The 21,098-nt window shown below is 39.1% G+C and overlaps 1 protein-coding gene across 3 annotated transcripts in view; it reads left to right on the top strand.

Moving 5' to 3' along the window:
* Positions 1-17,573, top strand: part of CUNH9orf85 (chromosome unknown C9orf85 homolog) — a 61,007-nt gene extending 43,434 nt beyond the window's left edge. The window contains exons 3-4 of one of the 3 annotated variants that reach the window (XM_033237106.1): positions 12,342-12,455; positions 17,217-17,573. In XM_033237106.1, the coding sequence (XP_033092997.1) occupies positions 12,342-12,455; positions 17,217-17,232 (130 nt within the window). In that variant the 3' untranslated portion in view covers positions 17,233-17,573. Of the gene's footprint in view, positions 1-12,341; positions 12,456-13,206; positions 13,810-17,216 lie in introns of those variants that run through there. The other 2 variants (XM_033237105.1, XM_033237107.1) reach the window with 2 other exon arrangements.
* The last annotated feature ends 3,525 nt before the right edge of the window (positions 17,574-21,098 follow it).

Raw genomic sequence — 21,098 nt, 5'->3', positions numbered from 1 at the left:
TGTATATATTTATATATATATGTGTGTGTGTATATATATATTTTATTTTTTGAGACAGGGTTTCACTCTTGTTGCCCAGTCTGGAGTGCAATGGCACGACCTCTGCTCACCGCACCCTCTGCCTCCCGGGTTCAAGCCATTCTCCCGCCTCAGCCTCCCGAGTAGCTGGGATTGCAGGCTTGTGCCAACACGCCTGGCTAATTTTGTATTTTTAGTAGAGAAGAGGTTTCTACATGTTGGACAGGCTGGTCTCGAACTCTTGACCTCAGGTGATCTGCCCGCCTCGGCCTCCCAAAGTGCTGAGATCACAGGCGTGAGCCACCATGCCTGGCCAGTAATTAAAATATTTTACCCTCAAAATATATTTATTTGACGTATTTTGAAATGACTGCCACTTCACCATCCTGACAGAAGTGGCCTTGCAAATCTGTCTTAAGTGAGGAAAATTTGTATCTGTATAAAATCTCCATTAATACAGTCATGCCCCCTCCCCTTTCTCTTTCTTTCCCCAGATCCAGGAGAGATTGAGAGCAGGACACCTTTAAAAGTCTCTCTGAGGGAGGCTCCTCTACATAACCAGGCCACCTTTGATGGCCAAACCTCTTCCCTGCTCAGTTTTACCAGAATCTAAGCCCTCATTCTTTCTGTAACCTCAAGATGGTCTATAGGCTTCTGTAACTATTGAGAAGTTGGATCTTCATTCTGAAGGCTCCTGTGTATGCACATTAAGTAAATTTATAGCCTTTTCTCCTATTAGTCAATCCACCTCTTGTCAATTATTTTTAACAAAAATTTAAGGGGCCAAAAGCCAATGGCTGCCACATCATACATATTATATATTTTAACCCCAGAATTTGAGTTCAGAGTGGACAAATAAGATATTTATTTTAAATTTAACATTTTCTTCTTTTTTTTTTGTTTTTTGTTTTTTGTTTTCTTTTTTGAGACAGAGTTTCACTCTTATTGCCCAGGCTGGAGTGCAATGGCGCGATCTCGGCTCACCGCAACCTCCGCCTCCCAGGTTCAAATGATTCTCCTGCCTCAGCCTCCCGAGTAGCTGGGATTACAGGCATGCACCACCATGCCCAGCTAATTTTGTATTTTTAGTAGAGACAGGGATTCTCCCTGTTGGTCAAGCTGGTCTCAAACTCCCAACCTCAGACGATCCGCCTGCCTCGGCCTCCCAAAGTGCTAGGATTACAGGCATGAGCCACCATGCCTGGCCAAATTTAACATTTTCAAACCTCTCACATATGTTGGATTCTAGTAACAACCCTGTAGAGGTAACAAGAACAGATAAGGAGGTGGCCTTAGAAAACTTAGGTGTCTTACCCTGTACACAGCTAGTAAACAGTATATTCAAAACTAGCATCTAGATTTTTTAAAGTTTCATAATCTTATTTCCGGCTTTTATTTTAATGTCAGCTCCCTAACTAAGTAGAGTTTTCCTTTATAGAATGAAGATAATACCTGTTAGAACACTTTGTCTCGTGTAACCAGGTCTGCTGTAACCTGCAAGAACCAAGAAGCTGGACGGGATGTGAAAGATAATTTACTGTAATTCACTAGTTGTATTAAGAACAAAATTGTCTCTAGGAAGAGTCCATGGTTATACTGGGGAATACTATTCCAAACAGAGCTCTTAATTTGTGAGCAAAAACAAAATTGTTAAAGACGACAGATAGGAAATAGTTCAATTTACAGTTATTTTAAATGGCATCCTCAATATACAAGACACTGTGTTGTATGTCAAAAGAAGACAGCAAATGAATCTGTGACACCCAGGAATTTACCATCTGTTTGGAGAGAGAGACTCCACAGATAACTCGGCAGGTTGCAAAAAGTGCTAGGTGTGAGTAAAAGGAGAAAGAGATGCAGAGGACACAAGGTAAGACTGCAGAAGAATAAAGTGAAACCAAGAGAAACAGGTCTAGAAAAGACTTAAAGGTAGAAGAGTGGAATGAATAATGTTTATAGGAAACCCTGTGAGGAGGGACCAGGGAATGGAGGGAAAATCAACAAGAATCCCTTTGACTTTCATAGACAATACAAATAATCCTGGGCAGTCTTGATATGTCCTGTTTTTTGGTTCCACATAAATTATCATTTCTTCATTCATTTGCTCTTGTTACTTTTTTTTTCTCATTGCATAACTTTCAGTGATCCATGAACAGTAATCAAAGTTGCCTATCAAAAGGAGGTTTTGGTCTATTTTGAATATACATGAAATGGAAAGAAAACTAGGAAAGTTGGCTTAGGGTCTGGATTTCTAGTTTTTAAAAACTGGGTTATTATTTTTGTTCTTTTATCAAACAAAAGTAAACAGTTACGTTTTATAGGTCTTTTTTGTTTGTTTTTGTTTTTTGAGACAGAATCTCTCTCTGTTACCCAGGCTGGAGGGCAGTGGCGTGATCTTGGCTGACTGCAACCTCTGCCTCAGCCTCCCGAGTAGCTGGGATTCCAGGCGCCTGCCACCATGCCTGGCTAATTTTTGTGTTTTTAGTAGAGATGGGGTTTCATCATGTTGGCCAGGCTGGTCTCGACTCCTGACCTCAAGTGATCTGCCACAAAGTGCTGGGATATAAGCGCCAGCCACCACACCTGGCCATATTCTACATATCTATCTGTTCCTTCATGTTTACCAGTGTGGCAATACACATCGGCTGTTTTTCAGTTTCAGCATTTTTTATTTATTTATTTTGTCAGACGGAATTTTTCTTTTGTTGCCCAAGCTGGAGTGCGGTGGCGCAATCTTGCCTCACCACAACTTCTGCCTCCCAGGATCCAGTGATTCTCCTGCCTCAGCCTCCCAAGTAGCTGAGATTACAGGCATGTACCACCACACCCGGCTATTTATGTATTTTCAGTAGAGATGGTATTTCTCCATGTTGGTCAGGCTGGTCTCAAACTCCTGACCTCAGGTGATCCGCCTGCCTCGGCCTCCCAAAGTGCTGGGATTACAGGTGTGAGTCACCACGCCTGGCCTCCAGCATTTCTTATAATAGGCTGAGGCTCTGAAGGTTAATTAGTGATTTGAAAATTGTGTCACCACGGCCAGGTGCAGTGGCTCACGCCTGTAATCCCAGCACTTTGGGAGGCTGAGGCGGGCAGATCACGAGGTCAGAAGCTCGAGACCAGTCTGGTCAACATAGTGAAACCCCATCTCTAGTAAAAATACAAAAATTAGCCGGGCATGGTGGCATGTGCCTGTAGTCCCAGCTACTCAGGAGGCTGAGGCAGGAGAATCGCTTGAACCTGGGAGGCGGAGGTTATGGTGAGCTGAGATTGCGTCACTGCACTCCAGCCTGGGCAACAAAGTGAGACTCTGCCTCCAAAAAAAAAAAAAAAATTTGTGTCACCACATTCCAAGAGTATTAAAATGTCCTAGAGTGGAGTTTTAGTCATTGATAGTTCTTTGTATCACATTATAGTATAAAATAACTGTAAACTGTGGCTTTATTGTTGCCCACAACCATGGTCTTACTGTCTTTAAAGGTGAAAGCAGTAGAGAGCATTTATTACTTCCATCAATGCCTCTCCAGTTCACGAAGACTCCAGTTCATGCTTTGATTTAAAATTGGCTGCCCTAAAGTATTGCATACTTTTTATTTTTTATTTTTCCTAAACTACACTTGGTCAGAGGTAAATATTTTGTACCCGTTATGAATTATTGGCTGTAAACCCAGCACTTTGGGAGGTCAAGGCTAGAGGATGCCTTGAGCCCAAAAGTGCTAGACCAACTTGGGCAGCATAGTGAGACCCTGTCACTACAAAAAACAGAAAAAAATAGCTGGACGTGGTGACTGCTCCTATAGTTCCAGCTATTCTGGAGGCTGAGGTGTGAGGATTGCTTAAGGCTGGGAAGTTGAGGTTGAGGCTTCAATGAGCTGTGATTGTACTACTGTACTCCAGCCTGGGCAACAGAGTGAGACTCTGTCTCAAAAAGTAAAATTAAGAAGTATTGTAATCTACTTGTCTACTGCATTAAGACAAGGTAGTATACTTTGTATACCTCTTCATTTACTTTCAAACTTGTAATCTAGGGACACAAGGAAGTGAATTGTGTAATAACTTCGTATACTTGAGGTACTTAAAATTTGGGGATAATGTTTCCTTAAAAGCATTCTCTAAGTAGCATATCATGTAATCCCATAGTAAAGTTTTATGATCTTGCTATGTTGAGTACAGAGTACTTAGAGCCATTGCAGGAAAATAAGACTTTATGTAACTTCAGCAATGTTGTGTTTCTGTTTTGTACACCAAGGGTGGAGTACTGTGCCTCACTGTTTATGAAAGTACCTCGTCATCACATACATGAGAGTACAGCAGCAACTGAATTATGTTAAAGGTTAAAGCGTAATAACCAGGAAATGAAGGCAGTGCCAGAAGAGTTGTAATCACGTAAAGTCTTTTATTTCTAGCAAGTAATAATCTATTTTATGTCAGTCCCAAAGGGAAACCCTAAGAAGGTAGAGGATAAATTTTACTTCCTTCAAACAGATTTTCCAGATGTTGATATGTTTAATCATACAATATAAAAAGTTGTGTTACTGGCCGGGCGCAGTGGCTCACGCTTGTAATCCTAGCACTTTGGGAGGCCAAGGCAGGCGGATCACTTGAGGTCAGGAGTTCAAGACCAGCCTGGCCAACGTGGTGAAACCCTGTCTCTACTACAAATACAAAAATTAACTGGGTGTAGTGGTGCGTGGCTATAATCCCAGCTGCTCAGGAGGCTGAGGCATGAGAATCGCTTGAACCCGGGAAGTGGAGGTTGCAGTGAGCCGAGATCTCGCCATTGCACTCCAGCATGGGGGACAAAAGTGAAACTCCATCTAAAAAAAAAAAAAAGGTTGTGTTACTATGACAACAGTGTCTTAAAAAAATCTTAAGAGTTTTTTGTTTTTTAACTGGGATTGTGGAAGGGATGATACAGTAATTACTAGTATAATTTGATGCTACTGTTTTGTTCATGCTAAGCTGCCAGGACTTTTAGTACCCATTATAAAAAATGAGACTCAGAGAAGTTAAAGTGACTTTCAGAGATTACATTGTTACGGGGGGTCCTTGCTCCCAGAGCTCCCAAGATGGTGGCGGGCCACTTCCAAGATGGTGGCAAGTCTTGTGTTCTCTGACCTGGGGTTCTTGGCCTCACGGATTCCAAGGAATGGAATCTTGGGCCATGCAGTGAGTGTTACAGCTCTATTAGAAGCTGTGGGTCATAGAAAAGAACCATGGAACCCGGTGACTAGTGTTGAGCTCGATTAGGAGGAACCCAGGCACTTAGCCGTGCAGGAACAATGGCAAGCCTTTAGCCCAATCGGGAGTGGCACTGGGCGCCTCGCTGGATCAGGAGCACAGCGGATGCTCTGCCGGATCTGGAGGGATGGAAGTCAGTGGCGGGTCTGCGACAGCGGCAAACAGCAGTGGTGGACAACGAGCAAAAGCTCAGCTCAAGCCATAAGAAACACAGACCAGAAGAGAGTGCAGTTGCAAGATTTAATAGAGTGAAAACAGAGCTCCCATACAAAGGGAGGGGACCCAAAGAGGGTAGCCGTTGCCAGCTCGAATGCCTGGGTTTGTATCCTGATCATTGTCCCTCCCACTGTGCTCTCAGGCGATAGATGATTGGCTATTTCTTTACCTCCTGTTTTTGCCTAATTAGCATTTTAGTGAACTCTCTTTCCTACCTGATTGGTTGGCTGTGAGCTAAGTTGCAAGCCCCATCCCAGCTAGGCTTAGAGATTCTTAATTGGCCTAGGAAATCCAGCTAGTCCTGTCTCTCAGCATGACAAGGACATGTCAAGGGTGGGCTAGAATCAAGGTCTCCAGTTTCCCAAACTGGTGTCCTTTTCCTACTGTTGTATTGCCAGTGCTAAAGTGATCCTCCCACCTCAGCCTCTGAGTAGCTGGAACTCCTACACTCTGGTAGGTGGTGTGCACGCCCACGCCTGGCTAATTTTTGTTTTTTGTATAGATGGGGTCTGTCTATGTTGCCAAGGCTGTTCTCTAATTCCTGAGCTCAAGCAATTCTTCTGCCTGGTCCTCCCAAGGTGCTGGGATTACAGGCATGAACCACTGTGCCCACCCAATAGTAATATTTTTAAGAAGTGTATTGTCTCCTTTATCAAGAAACATGTAAACAGTGGTGACCTGTGTTTTTATTTGACCATAGTTTCCACTAAAATGATTAGTTGTGGTATATTTATGGTCAGAATTGTTTGAGTGATTGTTTCTGGGAATTGTGTTTGTTAAAGTGAACTAAAGATAGCCTGATAAGGACTGCCTATTTCTATATTTGAGTCATTGTGGATTAACTGCAACCTAATTTAATAGGTAGACAAGATTGAAAGCCTAACTTAGGAGTAGACGCCTGTAACAATAGCTGAGTCTTGGCCAATCCCAGCAGCCATACTTCAACTATTCATACACTGCTGAATGTTCAAACTGTGTTCAAATAAGGCAAATGCTAACCTGTAACCAATCCCAGCTGTTTCTGTACCTCCCTTCCTATTTCTGTACTGCACTTTACTTTTCTTTCTATAAATTTGTTCTGACCATGAGGCATGCCTGGAGTCTCTCTGAATCTGCTATGATTCTGGGGGCTGCCTGATTCGTGAATCATATATTGCTCAATTAAACTCCTTTAAATGTAATTCGCCTGAAGTTTTTCTTTTAACATGTGTATTGCACAAAGAAATGAAAAGAAGGCAAACTATCATTATTTTGACATTTCTGAAGTTTTCTTAGCAATGAACTCATAAAATGCAATATAGCCATTTTTCAGGGAAATTTGGAAAAATTTATATTTAGGCGAATTTAAAATTTATCCTTACCATTGCAGGGAGGTTTGAATTTTTCCCCTGAAAGTTTGGTAATTTAAATCTATAAAACAAACATAATACATAAATTAACAAGGGAAAAGGGCATACAAATTTTATTGTGTGCATACATGTGCACAGGAGTCATGAGTATTAAAAAAAACTCAAAGGCAAGGTGTTAACACTTTTGTTTTATCTTGAGATTACAGAAAGATTGGGGGGCTCAGATTTTGGCAAAGCAGGATATTGTGGAAAGACAGTTATGAGCGGGGAAGAGGAGAAACCTGGGCAAGGCAGCCTTGTTATGCAGATGAAACTTCAGAGGTAGTAGCCTCACAGGGCCTCTGGTAAATGTTTCTGTCAGGCCTGTAAAGTTTTAGAGCTGAGTTGATCTTTCCTAGATCCAGACAAGGGCGGGCTTCAGAGGAAGCCTGTTTATATCTGTTGTTTACTTCACTTTATTTCCTCTGCAGATGCAAATCATCCTCACAAAAGACAGCTTTGCTGGCAGTGTTTGCAGGCCCTCTAAACAGCCATCCCAAAATGTACCAAAGAAGCATATTTTGGGGTGAAATATTTTGATTTTTTTCACCATGAATCTTACAAGAGAAAATACCCAGTAGTGATTGGAGAATTTATAAATGTTTTTTAAGATGTTTCAAAATACTTAATAAGTTGTGCCAACCTCTGGCTTGTTTTTTTCATTCTATTAAGAGTGTGTTTTGAAGAGGAGACATTTTTTATTCTGATGAGGGTCCATCTAACAAATCATTCTTTCTAGATCATTGCTTTGTTGTTGTAGATAAGATATCTTTGCCTAGCTGAGGGTCACAAATAGTTCTTCCTATGTTTTCTTCTAGAAGTTGTATAATTCTTGATTTTATATTTGAATTTATGTTCTATTTCTTGTTAATTTTAGGGATAGTCAGTTATTCCAACATTGTTTGTTGAAAAGACTGTCTTTTCTCTATTCAGTTACCTTTCTACTATCTTGAAAATCAGTTGGTCATATATGTATGTGGGTCTATTTCTGGTCTTTATTCCATTGATCTGTGTGTCTGTCCTTTCACCAGTGCTATACTACCTTGATCACTACCTTGTGATAAGTTTTGAAATCACGTAGTGAGAATTCTGCAACCTCATTTTTCATTTTCATAACTCTTTTGGCTGTTATAATTTCTTTGCTTTTTCTTATAAAAAGTAATTAGTGATTTCTAGAAACATAAAAATACAGTTTATGTTTGTTTACTGACCCTATATATTGTGATTTTATTAAACTCACTGTTTATGTCCAGTACCTTTTAAAAAATAGATTCATTGGTGTTTTCTATATAGACAATGATTTTTTCTTCTAAATAAAGACACTTATTTCTTCTTTCCCATCTCTATGACCTTTCTTTGTTTTCTTTTTTTTTTTTTTTTTTTGGCTGCTATTGCACTGCCTAGGACCTCCAATATGATGCTGAAAAGGAGTGGTAAGAGCAGATATTCTTGCCCAGTTTCTGATCTTATGGGGACGGTATTCAGTCTTTCATCATTAAGTATGAAATTAGCTGTAAGTTCTTTGTAGTTATCTGTTTTTAGGTTGAGAATGTTTCCTTCAGTTCACAGTTTACTAAGAGTTGTTATTATAAACGGATGTTAAATTTTTGTGGCACTTTCTTCACATCTATTAACATCATCTTATGGTTTTTCTTAGAACATTGCTTTAGTGAATTATATTTATTGCCTTTGAATATATTGAATCAGCCTTGTATTCCCAGGATAAATCCACTTGGTGCATATATATATATATATATAAAGAGAGAGAGAGCATGCAAGAGAATGAGCATGCAAGAGAGTGAGCAAGTGTGTGGCAAGATTTTTATGTATTGCTGGATTTGATTTGCTAACATTTTGTCATGGATTTTTACATCTTTGTTCATTAGAAATACTCATCTGTCGTTTTCTTGTTTGCTTTTTTTCGTCTTGATATTAGAGCCTTATCAAATGAGTTGAAAAATATTCCTATTTGTTTTAAGGATTTGTGTATGATCAGTATTATTTCTTAAATATTTGATAGAATTTACCAGTAAAGTCATTTGGGCCTGGAGTTTTCCAAAAAAAATAGAGTGTTTTTAGAGTTATGATTAAATTTTTCTTTAATAAATAGAGGAGTATTTATCTATTTCTTCTTCAGTGAGTTTTGATATTCTTTCTTTGCAAAAATGTGGCTATTTCTACAGAGTTGTTGAGTTTATATGCATAGAGTTAATACTAAAATTTTCTCATTATTCTTTGTTTTTTGAGACAGAGTCTTGCTTTGTCATTTGTTAGAAATAAGTTTTCAGTGCCACAAAAGAAATAGCACTCAGACATAAATTTTCTCAGCAAGGCAATTTTACTTCTACAAAAGGGTGCGTTTCATGGATGGAGCAGTGGCAAGAGCACACCTGAACAAAGGAGGGGAAGGGGTTCTTATCCCTGACGCAGGTAGCCTCTACTACTGTGTCGTTACCCTATTGGCTAGGGTTGGACCACACAGTCTAAGCTAATTCCGACTGGCTATTTTAAAGAGAGCAGGGGTAGAGCCAGAGTGGCGGGGTGAGCAGTTTCAGTAGGAAAGATGGTTATGGAACAGGTGACTAAAGGTGACTCAGGTCAGAGCAGGTGACCGGGGTGACTCAGAACAGAACAGGTGACTAGGGGAACAGATGTGAACTACTGATTAGAACTGGCGGGAAGATCGTTTACTGAAACTAGGGGCAAGAAGACGAAGAGAACGAGGAAGTTAAACTTTAACATGGAGAACAAAGAACTGAACATATTGACATATTGATTCTTTGAAGAGAGACTTAGAACTCACTGTATTTAACACCCAGGCTGGATGGAGTGCAGTGGTGAAATCTTGGCTCACTGCAACCTCTGCCTCCCAGATTCAAGTGATTCTCCTATCTCAGCCTCTCAAGTAGCTGGGATTACACCACCATGCCCAGCTAATTTTTTATATTTTTAGTAGAGATGTGGTTTCACTATGTTGGCTGGGCTGGTCTCAATCTCCTGGCTTCAAGTGATCCACCTGCCTCAGCCTCCCAAAGTGCTGGGAGTACCAGCATGAGCCTCTGCACCCAGCCTCTTATTATTATTCTTTCAATGTCTGTTAGATCTATAGTGCTGTACCATCTTTTATTCCTGATGTTGGTAATTTATGTTCTCTCTTTCTATCCTGATCAGTGTATGTGTTTATGAATTATATTGATCTTTTCAAAGAGCTTGCTTTTGGCTGCATTGGTTTTATTTTTCTGTTGTCAGTATCATTGATTTCTGTTCTTATTATAGCACCCCTTTTTTGCTTTGAGTTTAATTTACTATTCTATTTTCTAAAGGTAAAAGTTTACATAACTATTTTGTTTAATATAATTTGTAATCCCATATATTCAAATAAATTTCCCAAGGGCGTCTTCAGCTCCATTTTGTAAATTTTGATGTTGTATTTTCATTGTCAGTCAATCAAAATATTTTCTTTTTGTGTGTGTGAATTCCTCTTTGATCTGTGGGTATTTAGAAGTGTTTTGTTTATTTTCTAAATATTTGAGCATTTTCTAGATATCTTCTGTTATAGATTTTTTGTTAATTTAACTGTGGCAAGATGATATATACTTTGTATACTTTTCAGGGTTTTTTTCTGTTTTTTTTTTTTGATACAGAGTTTCACTCTTGTCGCCCAGGCTGGAGTGCAATGGCACCATCTCAGCTCACAGCAACCTCTGCCTCCTGGGTTCAAGTGATTCTCCTGCCTCAGCTTCTCAAGTAGCTGAGATTACAGGCGTGCACCACCATGACCAGCTAATTTTTTTGTATTATTAGTAGAGACAGAGTTTCACCCTGTTGGCCAGGCTAGTCTCGAACTCCTGACCTCAGGTGATCCACCCGCCTCGGCCTCCCACAGTGCTGGGATTATTGGCGTGAGCCACTGCACCCAGCCAGTTTTTTCTTTTTTAAAATATGTTGAGGTTGGTTTTATGACCCAGAATATGGTCTGTCTTAGAGAATGTTCCATGTATACTTGAAGACAATGTGTTGCTCTTATTGTGTAGAGTGTTCTAAAGTTGTCATTTTGGTTGATACTGTTCATACAGAATAAGTACCTCACAATCCTTATAATAATATACTTCCAATTCCTCCCTGACAATTTTGTGTTATTGTTGTCCTACATTTTACTTTTACATATTCTATAAATCCATAATATATTTCCACTATTTTGCCTTTAGACTCCCAGTTCTATTCTGATGACCTATATACATCTATTCTTATGTCAGTACTGCACAGTCTGGGTTACTGTAGGTTTGTAGTGTGTTTTGAAATCAATACATGTGAATCTTCCCATTTTATTGTTCCTTTTCAAGATTGTTTTGGCTATTCTGGGTCCCTAGAATTTCTGTACGAACTAGGATTAGCTTGTCAATTTCTGCAAAAAAGCCAGCTGGAATTTTAATAGTGAGTTCGCTAAATCTATAGATCAGTTTGGGGAGTATTGCTATCTTCTCAATATTCTCAATGTTAAGTCTCTTTTTTTTTGAGATGGAGTCTCACTCTGTTGCCCAGGCTGAAGTGCAGTGGTCCATCTCCCAGGCACGCCACCACACTCAGCTAAGTTTTGTATTTTTAGTAGAGATGGGGTTTCACCATGTTGGCCAGGCTGGTCTCGAACTCCTGATCTCAGGTGATCCGCCCACCTCAGCCTCCCAAACTTGTGGGATTACAGGCCTGAGCACTGCTTCTGGCCTACAATATTAAGTCTTTTCATATAAAATATGGGATGTCTTTTCATATAGTTAGGTCTTTAGTTTCTTTCAGTGATGTTTTGTAATTTTCAGTGTATTGGTCTTGCACTTCTTTTATTGAATTTATTCCTTTATTCTTTTGTAGATTGTTTATTGGTAGTATATAGAAATACAGTTGAGTTTTGTATATTGATCTTGTTTTAACACATTTTTAATGACACTTAAAAAAAAATCCAGCAGTTTTATTCTGCAGCTGTAAACTGTTATCTATGAGATGCGATATAATTAATTTAGAGTAACATAAGATAAACACCTGAAGTTGAAATCTAGGAGTTTTGATTGTTAGGCTGTTGTTTTTTGTTTTTTTGTTTTTTTTTTCTGAAACAGTGTCTCACTCTGTCACCCAGGTTGGAGTGCAGTGGCGTGAACTCGACTCCTTCAACCTCCACCACCAGGGTTCAAGCAATTCTCCTGCCTCGGCCTCCCGAGTAGCTGGGATTATAGGCATGAGCCACCATGCCCAGCTAATTTTTTGTATTTTTAGTAGAGACGGGGTTTCGCCATGTTGGCCAGGTTGGTCTCAAACTCCTGACCTCATGATCTGCCTGCCTCGGCCTCCCAAAGTGCCGGGATTACAGGCATGAGCCACCACACCCAGTCTTGTTAGACTTTTTAACTATACATTTAGACACATCCTCTTATTTTACCAAATAAGTCTGAAATAAATATAAATAAATGAACATTTTATTTTTTATTTTAGTGTTAAATGTTTACAAAAGACAGTGAAGGATTCTTATCACATAATGTGTAGACCATGTGCCTGTGAACTTGAAGTTTGTGCAAAATGTGGAAAGAAAGAAGACATTGTTATTCCGTGAGTGTTTCCTTTTATGTTTGAAGTTTACTCTTAGTGATTGATACATGAATTTCTTTTAAGAGATGGTCCATAACTCTTAGACTTAAGTTGCATGGTCAAACTTATATAGACTTCTAAAATTATTTTTCTATCATTACAATAAAAGTGAAACTTTATATTTTTAAGAAAACAATATTTATTTGTGAAATTCATATTTATTATAAAAAGAATTACGCATTACTTAACTTTTCTTTTAATAGACATCATGTACTAATTTTTTTGAGCCTACTTTAGTGACAATAGTGTTATAATTGGTTGGATTTCGAGTTAGTGTTCAAGGATTTTTTTTTTTTTGAGACAGAGTTTTGCTGCTGTTGTCCAGGCTGGAGTGCAATGGCACGATCTCGGCTCACTGCAACCTCCGCCTCCCAAGTTCAAGTGATTCTCCTGCCTCAGCCTCCCAAGTACTTGGGATTACAGGCTTGTACCACCACGCCCAGCTAATTTTGTATTTTTAGTAGAGATGGGGTTTCGCCACGTTGGCCAGGCTGGTTTCGACCCCCTGACCTCAGGTGATCCTCCTGCCTCGGCCTCCCAAAGTGCTGGGATTACAGGCATGAGCCACCACTCCTGGTTGGATCTTTTTCTTTATACTTAATTCATTAGGTTCTTGTTAATCAAGAAATGTAGTGGTAAAAGTCTTTTCAATCTACATGGTTAAATAATGAAAGCCTGGGAAATAAATAGAAACTTTTTCTTTCGTCTTTAGGTTGAATAAAGAAACAGAAGAAATAGAACATATCGAAAATAATCTAAGTTCCAACCATAGAAGAAGCTGCAGAAGAAATGAAGAAAGTGATGATCATTTAGATTTTGATATTGATTTAGAAGACACAGGAGGAGACCTTCAAATGAATTAATATCACTGTATTAAAAGTCGGCCGGGCACAGTGGCTCACGCGTGTAATCCCAGCACCTTGGGAGGCCAAGACGGGCTACACTCCAGCCTGGGTGACAGAGCGAGACTCTGTCTCAAAAAAAAAAAAAAAGTAAATTTAAGAATGTGAAATTCTGACCACCTTTTGGCTTTGAGTATTTTCCAAAAGATACTGTGAAATCCTAATGAGGAAATCAGAAAAAGCTATGGAAAAATAGACAAATTTCATACATGAACAATGTAAATTGTGTATATTACTTAATACCAAACTAAACAAGATTCAGAATTGATGGTTGTGTAAGAACTAGCTCGTGTAAAAATAAGATGACATTATATTGCCTCAAAAATTGGTCTTCAGTAAGTGCCTTTTGATAAATGATCTCAAATGATTCATAGCAAAAGCCGTCACTTATGTTTAAGTGTTATAAAGCAAAAGCAGTTTTTTCAAAATAATGTTTAACAAGCGTATAGCAACTCTTCTTTGTAATTTTTTTCTTTTTTTTTTTTTTTTTGAGGTGGAGTCTCACTGTTGCCCAGGCTGGAGTGCAGTGGCCACAATCTCAGCTCACTGCAAGCTCTGCCTCCCGGGCTCACGCCATTCTCCTGCCTCAGTCTCCCGAGTAGCTGGGACTACAAGTGCCCGCCACCACGCCTGGCTAATTTTTTATATTTTTAGTAGAGACGGGGTTTCACCATGTTAGCCAGGATGGTCTCGATCTCCTGACCTTGTGATGCGCCCGCCTCGGCCTCCCAAAGTGCTGGGATTACAGGCTTGAGCCACCACACGTGGCCCTCTTCTTTGTATTTTTATATATCTCATTACATTTGAACGTTTTTTCTCTTGTGAAATGTACATACAGAAAAAGTGCATATAATTTATACACTTTATAATAAATTTATGCATTTTTTATAATAATTATAGAGGAAAGCTCATGCATTTACACACCTAGGTGAGGAAACTGCCAGCATCAGGATACCCCAGCAAGCCTCTCCCTCAGCAAAGGTTCATCTTTCTTCCCAAAGTTGGTACTATTCTTCTGAATTTTGATCATTATTGTCTTAATTTTTTTACTATCCATCGTTGTACTCCTAAACAATATAAATTAGCTTGGTCTGTTTTTTTTTTTTTTTTTTTTTAACTCTTTTCTGTCTTTTAATTTTTTATTATATATTTTTTATTTTTTTAAAATTTTATTTATTTAATTACGTTTTTTTTTTGAGACAAGAGTTTTGCCCTTGTCGCACAGGCTGAAGTGCAATGGCGTGATCTTGGCTCACTGCCACCTCCGCCTCCTGGGTTCAAGTGATTCTCCTGCCTCAGCCTCCCAAGTAGCTGGAATTACAGGTGCCCACCACCACGCCCAGCTGATTTTTGTATTCTAGTAGAGACAGAGTTTCACTATGTTGGCCAGGCTGGTCTCGAACTCCTGACCTCAGGTGATCCACCTGCCTTGGCCTCCCAAAGTGCTGGGATTACAGGCATGAGCCACCGCACCAGTCCATATATTTTATTTTTTATTTTACTTTTTTTTTCTTCTTTTTGAGACGGAATCTCACTCTGTGTCCCAGGTAGAGTGCAGTGGCGTGATCTCGGCTCACTGCAGCCTCCACCTCCCAGGTTCAAGAGATTCTCCTGCCCTAGCCTCCCTAGTAGCAGGGACTGCAGGCCTGCACCACCACGCCTGGCTAATTTTGCACAAGGTTTCACCATGTTGGCCAGGTGGTCTTGAACTCCTGGCCTCAAGTGATCCACCTGCCTTGGCCTCCCAAAGTGCTGGGATTACAGGCGTGAGCCTCTGCATCTGTCCCATAGTTTGTTTTTTCTCATGTTGAGAGACATTTTGAGTTATCTGAAAATTTTCCTGTTACAACATACTAGCATGAACATTGTTATATGTGTCTCTTGGTAGACCTGTGCATTTCTGTTAAATATATGTCTAGCAGTGGTAGAGGGAATCGGGTCTATGCATCTTCATTTTTACTATGTAAAACAAAACTTCTCCAGAGAGATTTTATCCCCTTGTTTGTAGTAATGGATTAGAATTTCAGTGCTCTGCATCCTTTCTAACACTTGGTATCAGAATTTTTGGTGTGCAATAGTATCTCTTTGTCTTAATAATTTGTATTTCTAATTACAAATAAGCTTGAGCCCCTCTTTGTGTTTATTGGCTATTTCACGTTTGATAATAGATGATATTAGGGAATAATTTAAGTGGAATGTTATTTTAGAAAACCATACTGAAATACTTAAGGATGTAATACTAATTTGCTTAAAAATATTTCAGCATAAAGTGCAGACATAGATAACGTTTCAGTGACATCAGAAAATATTACCTGGGAATAGATCAAAAATTATTGAAGAACTCTTGTCAACAAAAATATAAAATCTTATCAAGACATTAAAGAAAGTGGAGGCTGGGTGAGTTGGCTCATGCCTGTAATCCCAGCACTTTGGGAGGCCAATGCAGGCAGATCATCTGAGGTCAGGAGTTTGAGACCAATCTGCCCAACATGGTGAAACCCCATGTCTACTAAAAATACAAAAATTAGTCAGGCGTGGCAGCGGGTGCCTGCAATCCCAGCTACTCGGGAGGCTGAGGCAGGAGAATCGCTTGAACCCAATAAGCAAAGGTTGCAGTGAGCTGAGATCTCACCATTGCACTCCAGCCTGGGTGACAAGAGCAAGACTCTGTCACAAAAAAAAAGAAAGTGGAGACAAAAATGGATAGAAATACTGCCTTCACAATTTGAAAGTCTCAGTATTCTAAACATATAGCCCAACTGAAAGAAATATTCTGTCCCGCTGGGCGCGTTGGCTCACGCTTGTAATCTCAGCACTTTTGGAGGCCAAGGTGGGCGGATCACCTGAGGTCAGGAGTTCAAGACCAGCCTGACCAACATGGAAAAACCCCGTCTCTACTAAAAATACAAAATTAGCCGGGCGTGGTGGCACATCCCTGTAATCCCAGCTAGTCCAGAGGCGGAGGCAGGAGAATCACTTGAACCCACGAGGCGGAGGTTGTGGTGAGCCAAGATGGCGCCATTGCACTCCAGGCTGGGGAACAAGAGTGAAACTCTGTCTTAAAAAAAAAAAAAAAAGAAAGAAAGAAAAATTTTTCTGCCCGTAAATTAGTGTGGCTTTCCTTTTTTGCATATAAACTTATTTTCTGGACTATTTAACTTTTGTGATTAAGGAGTCAATTAAAGTCTTATTGGAATTACCGTAAATTCTTTCCCATGGGAATGAATGCTAATTCCTCAGATGACTTCACCAGGAAAAAATTTTAACAAAGAGCATCACCTAGTGACATATATTAATGGCTGCATTTCATTCCTTAGTGCTAAGAAAGATTTTGTTTTTTAAGCAGACTTTATGATATTTTGCTCCTTTGCATATGTTTTTAGGAATCAACCTTCTAGTCCGAAAGCTGTTTGTATCATAACTCGACATACAGAAATAAGATGAAGGCTTTGTTTTTTTCTAATGAAATGAATCACTTTAATGTAATGCATTGATTTGCTGCACCCTGATATCTGGCAGGAGGATATCAAGACTGCGTTCACATATTCTAAAATATTACAGTGCTTTATTATAGAAGTTCCAAAGCTCTTATCATAAAACTTATATGAGGAGCTTTTAAGAACATTCTTATTCCTGGGATATTGTGGTTCATTTAGTCTGGAATATAGCCCAGGATTTTTTTCCAACTCCTCAGGTGATTCTGATCAAAAGCTGTAACAAATACAATTAGCTACACATGGCAAAAAGCCATTCCCATGCCTATTTACTTCTCTACGTACTAGAAGATAGTACCCCCATTGTCACATTTTCTCTTTCACAGCCTCTGTTGCAACTAGGAGTAGCCAGCATATGAGGGGAATCTGCTGAGGCCATCTGGGAAAGACTTACCTCACTGACAAGAAGAAAGCACTTATCTAACAGGCTGTTTCTGCCTGAATATGATTGTGAGGAAACATGATGTGTAGAGCTTGCAACCATCATAGGAACACCAAATGAGCTGCAGAGACAGTGATCCAGAGCCCTGACATTGTGAAGCTGCTGAACTGACAAGCCCTGGACTCACCCACCTCTGGAATTCTTGTAAGATAATTACATGTCTAGAGCTTTTTCAAGCACCCATGTCTGTTAAAAAAAATAAAAAGTTTTTAAATAAAGTTTCTTTTGTTGTAAAAAAAAATGTTAATTACATGTCTAATTAGACATTTAATGCATAAGCTGTTGCTACTTAGAAATTCTGTTACTTTCAGCCAAATGCATTCCCAGCTGATACCTCAGCAAGTTTTTTAATCCTATTTTATAGCGCTTACATGCTATGGCAAAAAGAGAAAGATCAGTATATCAAAAAATGATTCATTAGTAATGAAGGCTTATCAAGGCTTATGCAGAATGTTTGATTACATTCTGCAAAAGAAGAATTGATACACCATGTATACAAGATTATATATGTAAGACCTAAATCTTATATAAGATACATCTTATACATATTATACTTTTATAATGTAAAATTAAAACTGTTAGATGTCACATTTATGCAAAGTTATAAATATTCCATGATCCTAAACTTTTTTCTTAAGTGAAATTTATAACAATATTAACTTTTAACACATCTTTGTCCCTTCCTTTTACTCCTCTTTCTAGGTCTTTTCCTTTCCTCGTAACATTAGTCCTGTATTGAATGATTACCCTGTAATTGTGGCATAGAATTTTTTTCTCTCATATTATTCAGATTTGTCACCAGTACTGAATGTTACAGGACCATTTTCCACAATTTTTACTGGCTACACTGATGGCATATAGCGGGTATGTTGGAACTACTTCCTCATCTATGCTAGTGAGTCCCACAATTTTGTCAATCATTATACCTACTGAAAAAAATCATACCTTCCCAAATCTCATACGTAAGACTTCTTAAGGAAGTAGTCTTTTCAAGGAATTAAACCACAATTACATATGCAGTTGCATCTTTTATTTCTTTTTTTTTTTTTTTGGAGACGGAGTCTGGCTCTGTCGCTCAGGCTGGAGTGCAGTGGCCAGATCTCAGCTCACTGCAAGCTCTGTCTCCTGGGTTCACGCCATTCTCCTGCCTCAGCCTCCCGAGTAGCTGGGACTACAGACACCCACCACCTCGCCCGGCTAGTTTTTTTTTTTTTTGTATTTTTTTAGTAGAGACGGAGTTTCACCGGGTTAGCCAGGATGGTCTCGATCTCCTGACCTCGTGATCCGCCCGCCTCGACCTCCCAAAGTGCTGGGATTACAGGCTTGAGCCACCGCGCCCGGCCTGCATCTTTTATTTCTATATAACCTTAAAAATTAAGAAAAGTTTATAATCTAAAAATAGCTTCCTTACAAAGGAAATGCGTTCTTTGCGTTATCATAGAATGTTGTTTATAGTTGGTAGTTAATTGGTATTAATAAGGAGGGTTTAAAAATATATTGGTTGTAAAAACACAAATACGATCTAAGTGCTCAGAAGTTGACTAAGTGGTACAATATTTCATCGAAACTTGGTTTAGACAGTTCTGTAACCTCTAGCAATGTTAATTTGAAGTATATGGATTAAATTTTAATATTAAACATTTATATGTAAATCATTTAACTATTTTAAATGAACTTTTATATTTTTTGAGACGGAGTCTCACTCTGTCACCCAGGCTGGAGTGCAGTGATGTGATCTCGGCTCACTGAAATCTCTGCCTCCCAGGTTCAAGAGATTCTCCGGCCTCAGCTTCCCAAGCAGCTGGGATTACAGGCACCTGCCACCAGGCCCAGCTAATTTTTGTGTTTTTTAGTAGAGACAGAGTTTTGCAATGTTGGCCAGGCTGGCCTCAAACTCCTGACCTTAGGTGATCTGCCTGCCTCAGCCTCCCAAAGTTCTGAGATGACAGGCATGAGCCACCGCGCCCGGTCACTGTTTTTCATTTTTAAAGTAAATCAAATGTCTTTGAATTCAACATAAGTTGTAACTAACATTTTTAAAAATACTTTATGGGCCCCTTTATGCAAAGTTCAGAAATTGTTTTAAGGAACTTACGGTGATAGACATCAGAATAGTGGTTATCTTTGGGGAAGTGATATTGACTGGGAATGCATATACGGAGAAACTTCTGGAATGCTGGAATCATCTGTATGTTGATCCAGGTAGTGGCTACACAGGTACAGAAATATAAAATTCAGCACTTAAAATTTGTTTATTTTGGCTGGGCACGGTGGCTCAGGCCTGTAATCCCAGCACTTTGGGAGGCCAAGGCAGGCAGATCATGAGGTCAAGAGATCTAGACCTTCCTGGCCAACATGATGAAACCCTGTCTCTATTAAAAATATAAAAATTAGCTGGGCATGGTGGCACATGCCTGTAGTCCCAGCTACTCAGGAGGCTGAGGCAAGAGAATTGCTTGAACCCAGGAGGCGGAGGTTGCAGGGAGCCAAGATTGCACCACTGCATTCCAGCCTGGCGACAGAGCGAGACTCCGTCTCAAGGAAAAAAAAAAAATGGCTTATTTAGTTGTATGTCAGTTTTACCTCAATTAAAAAGTAATAACACTTTTAAAAATAAATTAGTAATGTATTGTTGTAAAATCCATGCCTTAAAATGAAACAACATAAATCTTGACTTTAGCAAGAGTAGTGGATAAAACCATTCTGAGGCAGAATGATCTGAATCTCACCGCTGTGACCCCGGGCTCATTTCTTTACCTTCATTAAATTATGTTGTGTATGCCTTTCTTTGAAAAATGAGGGCTGTAATTTCTACAGTGTAAAGTTATTGTGAGTATTAAATATGTAGAAAACAGAGTAGGTACTCTCTTCATGATGTTTATAAACATTTCTTGATACTTTTTGGTTGAGACATTCCTTTCAAATCATCCTAGGGGGTTTTGTGGGTGTAGGAATCAGGTAAACTTGAAACTCTTGGATGGAAGTAAAAGAAAGAAACCTGGAGATAGAATTCCTATTACACTGAAAGAGCAGAAGCAAACCCCTCCAATGAAAACATTTATACAGGAAAGTCAGGCTTGCTATTCACAGTGTTTAATACTTGTTGAGTTATAGACCCTTAAATAATACCACCCATAAACATGTGACTGCAGTAGCAAGCTTTAGAAAAAATATTGACAGTAACAACTTTATAAGCTGTCCATTGTTTCTTTGTCAAAACTATAACTATTGCTAACTGTAATTGATATCACAGACACCAACAAGGAACTGGAGTAAAACAAGTGATCAAAAAATTGATATTTTAAAATTACAAAATTGCACTAAAAATGGAAAGTGAATTAGAAAAACGTATTCCATTACACTGAACTTTTATTTAAATTCTAAATTTGCATTTTAAACTACAAATAAATTTTTAGCATAATTCAGTATCACCTTGTATATTCCACTTTTTATTTTTACGTAATTGTTTAATATAGTTACAAATTTATTTGTGACGAATTTTTTCTTTTTCTTTTTTTTTTTTTTTTTTGAGATGGAGTCTCACTCTGTCACCCAGGCTGGAGTGCAGTGGCATAATCTCAGCTCACTGTAACCTCCACCTCCCGAGTTCAAGCAATTCTTCTGACTCAGCCTTCAGAGTAGCTAGGATCACAGGCGTGCGCCACCATGCCCAGCTAATTTTTGTATTTTTAGTAGAGATGAGGTTTCACCATGTTGGCCAGGCTGGTCTTGAACTTCTGACTGCAAGTGATCCGCCCACCTCTGC

Source organism: Trachypithecus francoisi, unplaced genomic scaffold (genome assembly GCF_009764315.1).
Source record: "Trachypithecus francoisi isolate TF-2019V2 unplaced genomic scaffold, Tfra_2.0 Lachesis_group16, whole genome shotgun sequence".
NCBI classification, from domain to species: domain Eukaryota; kingdom Metazoa; phylum Chordata; class Mammalia; order Primates; family Cercopithecidae; genus Trachypithecus; species Trachypithecus francoisi.
The sequence above is the reverse complement of the archived record's forward strand: the minus strand, read 5'-3'. Positions and strand labels throughout refer to the sequence as shown.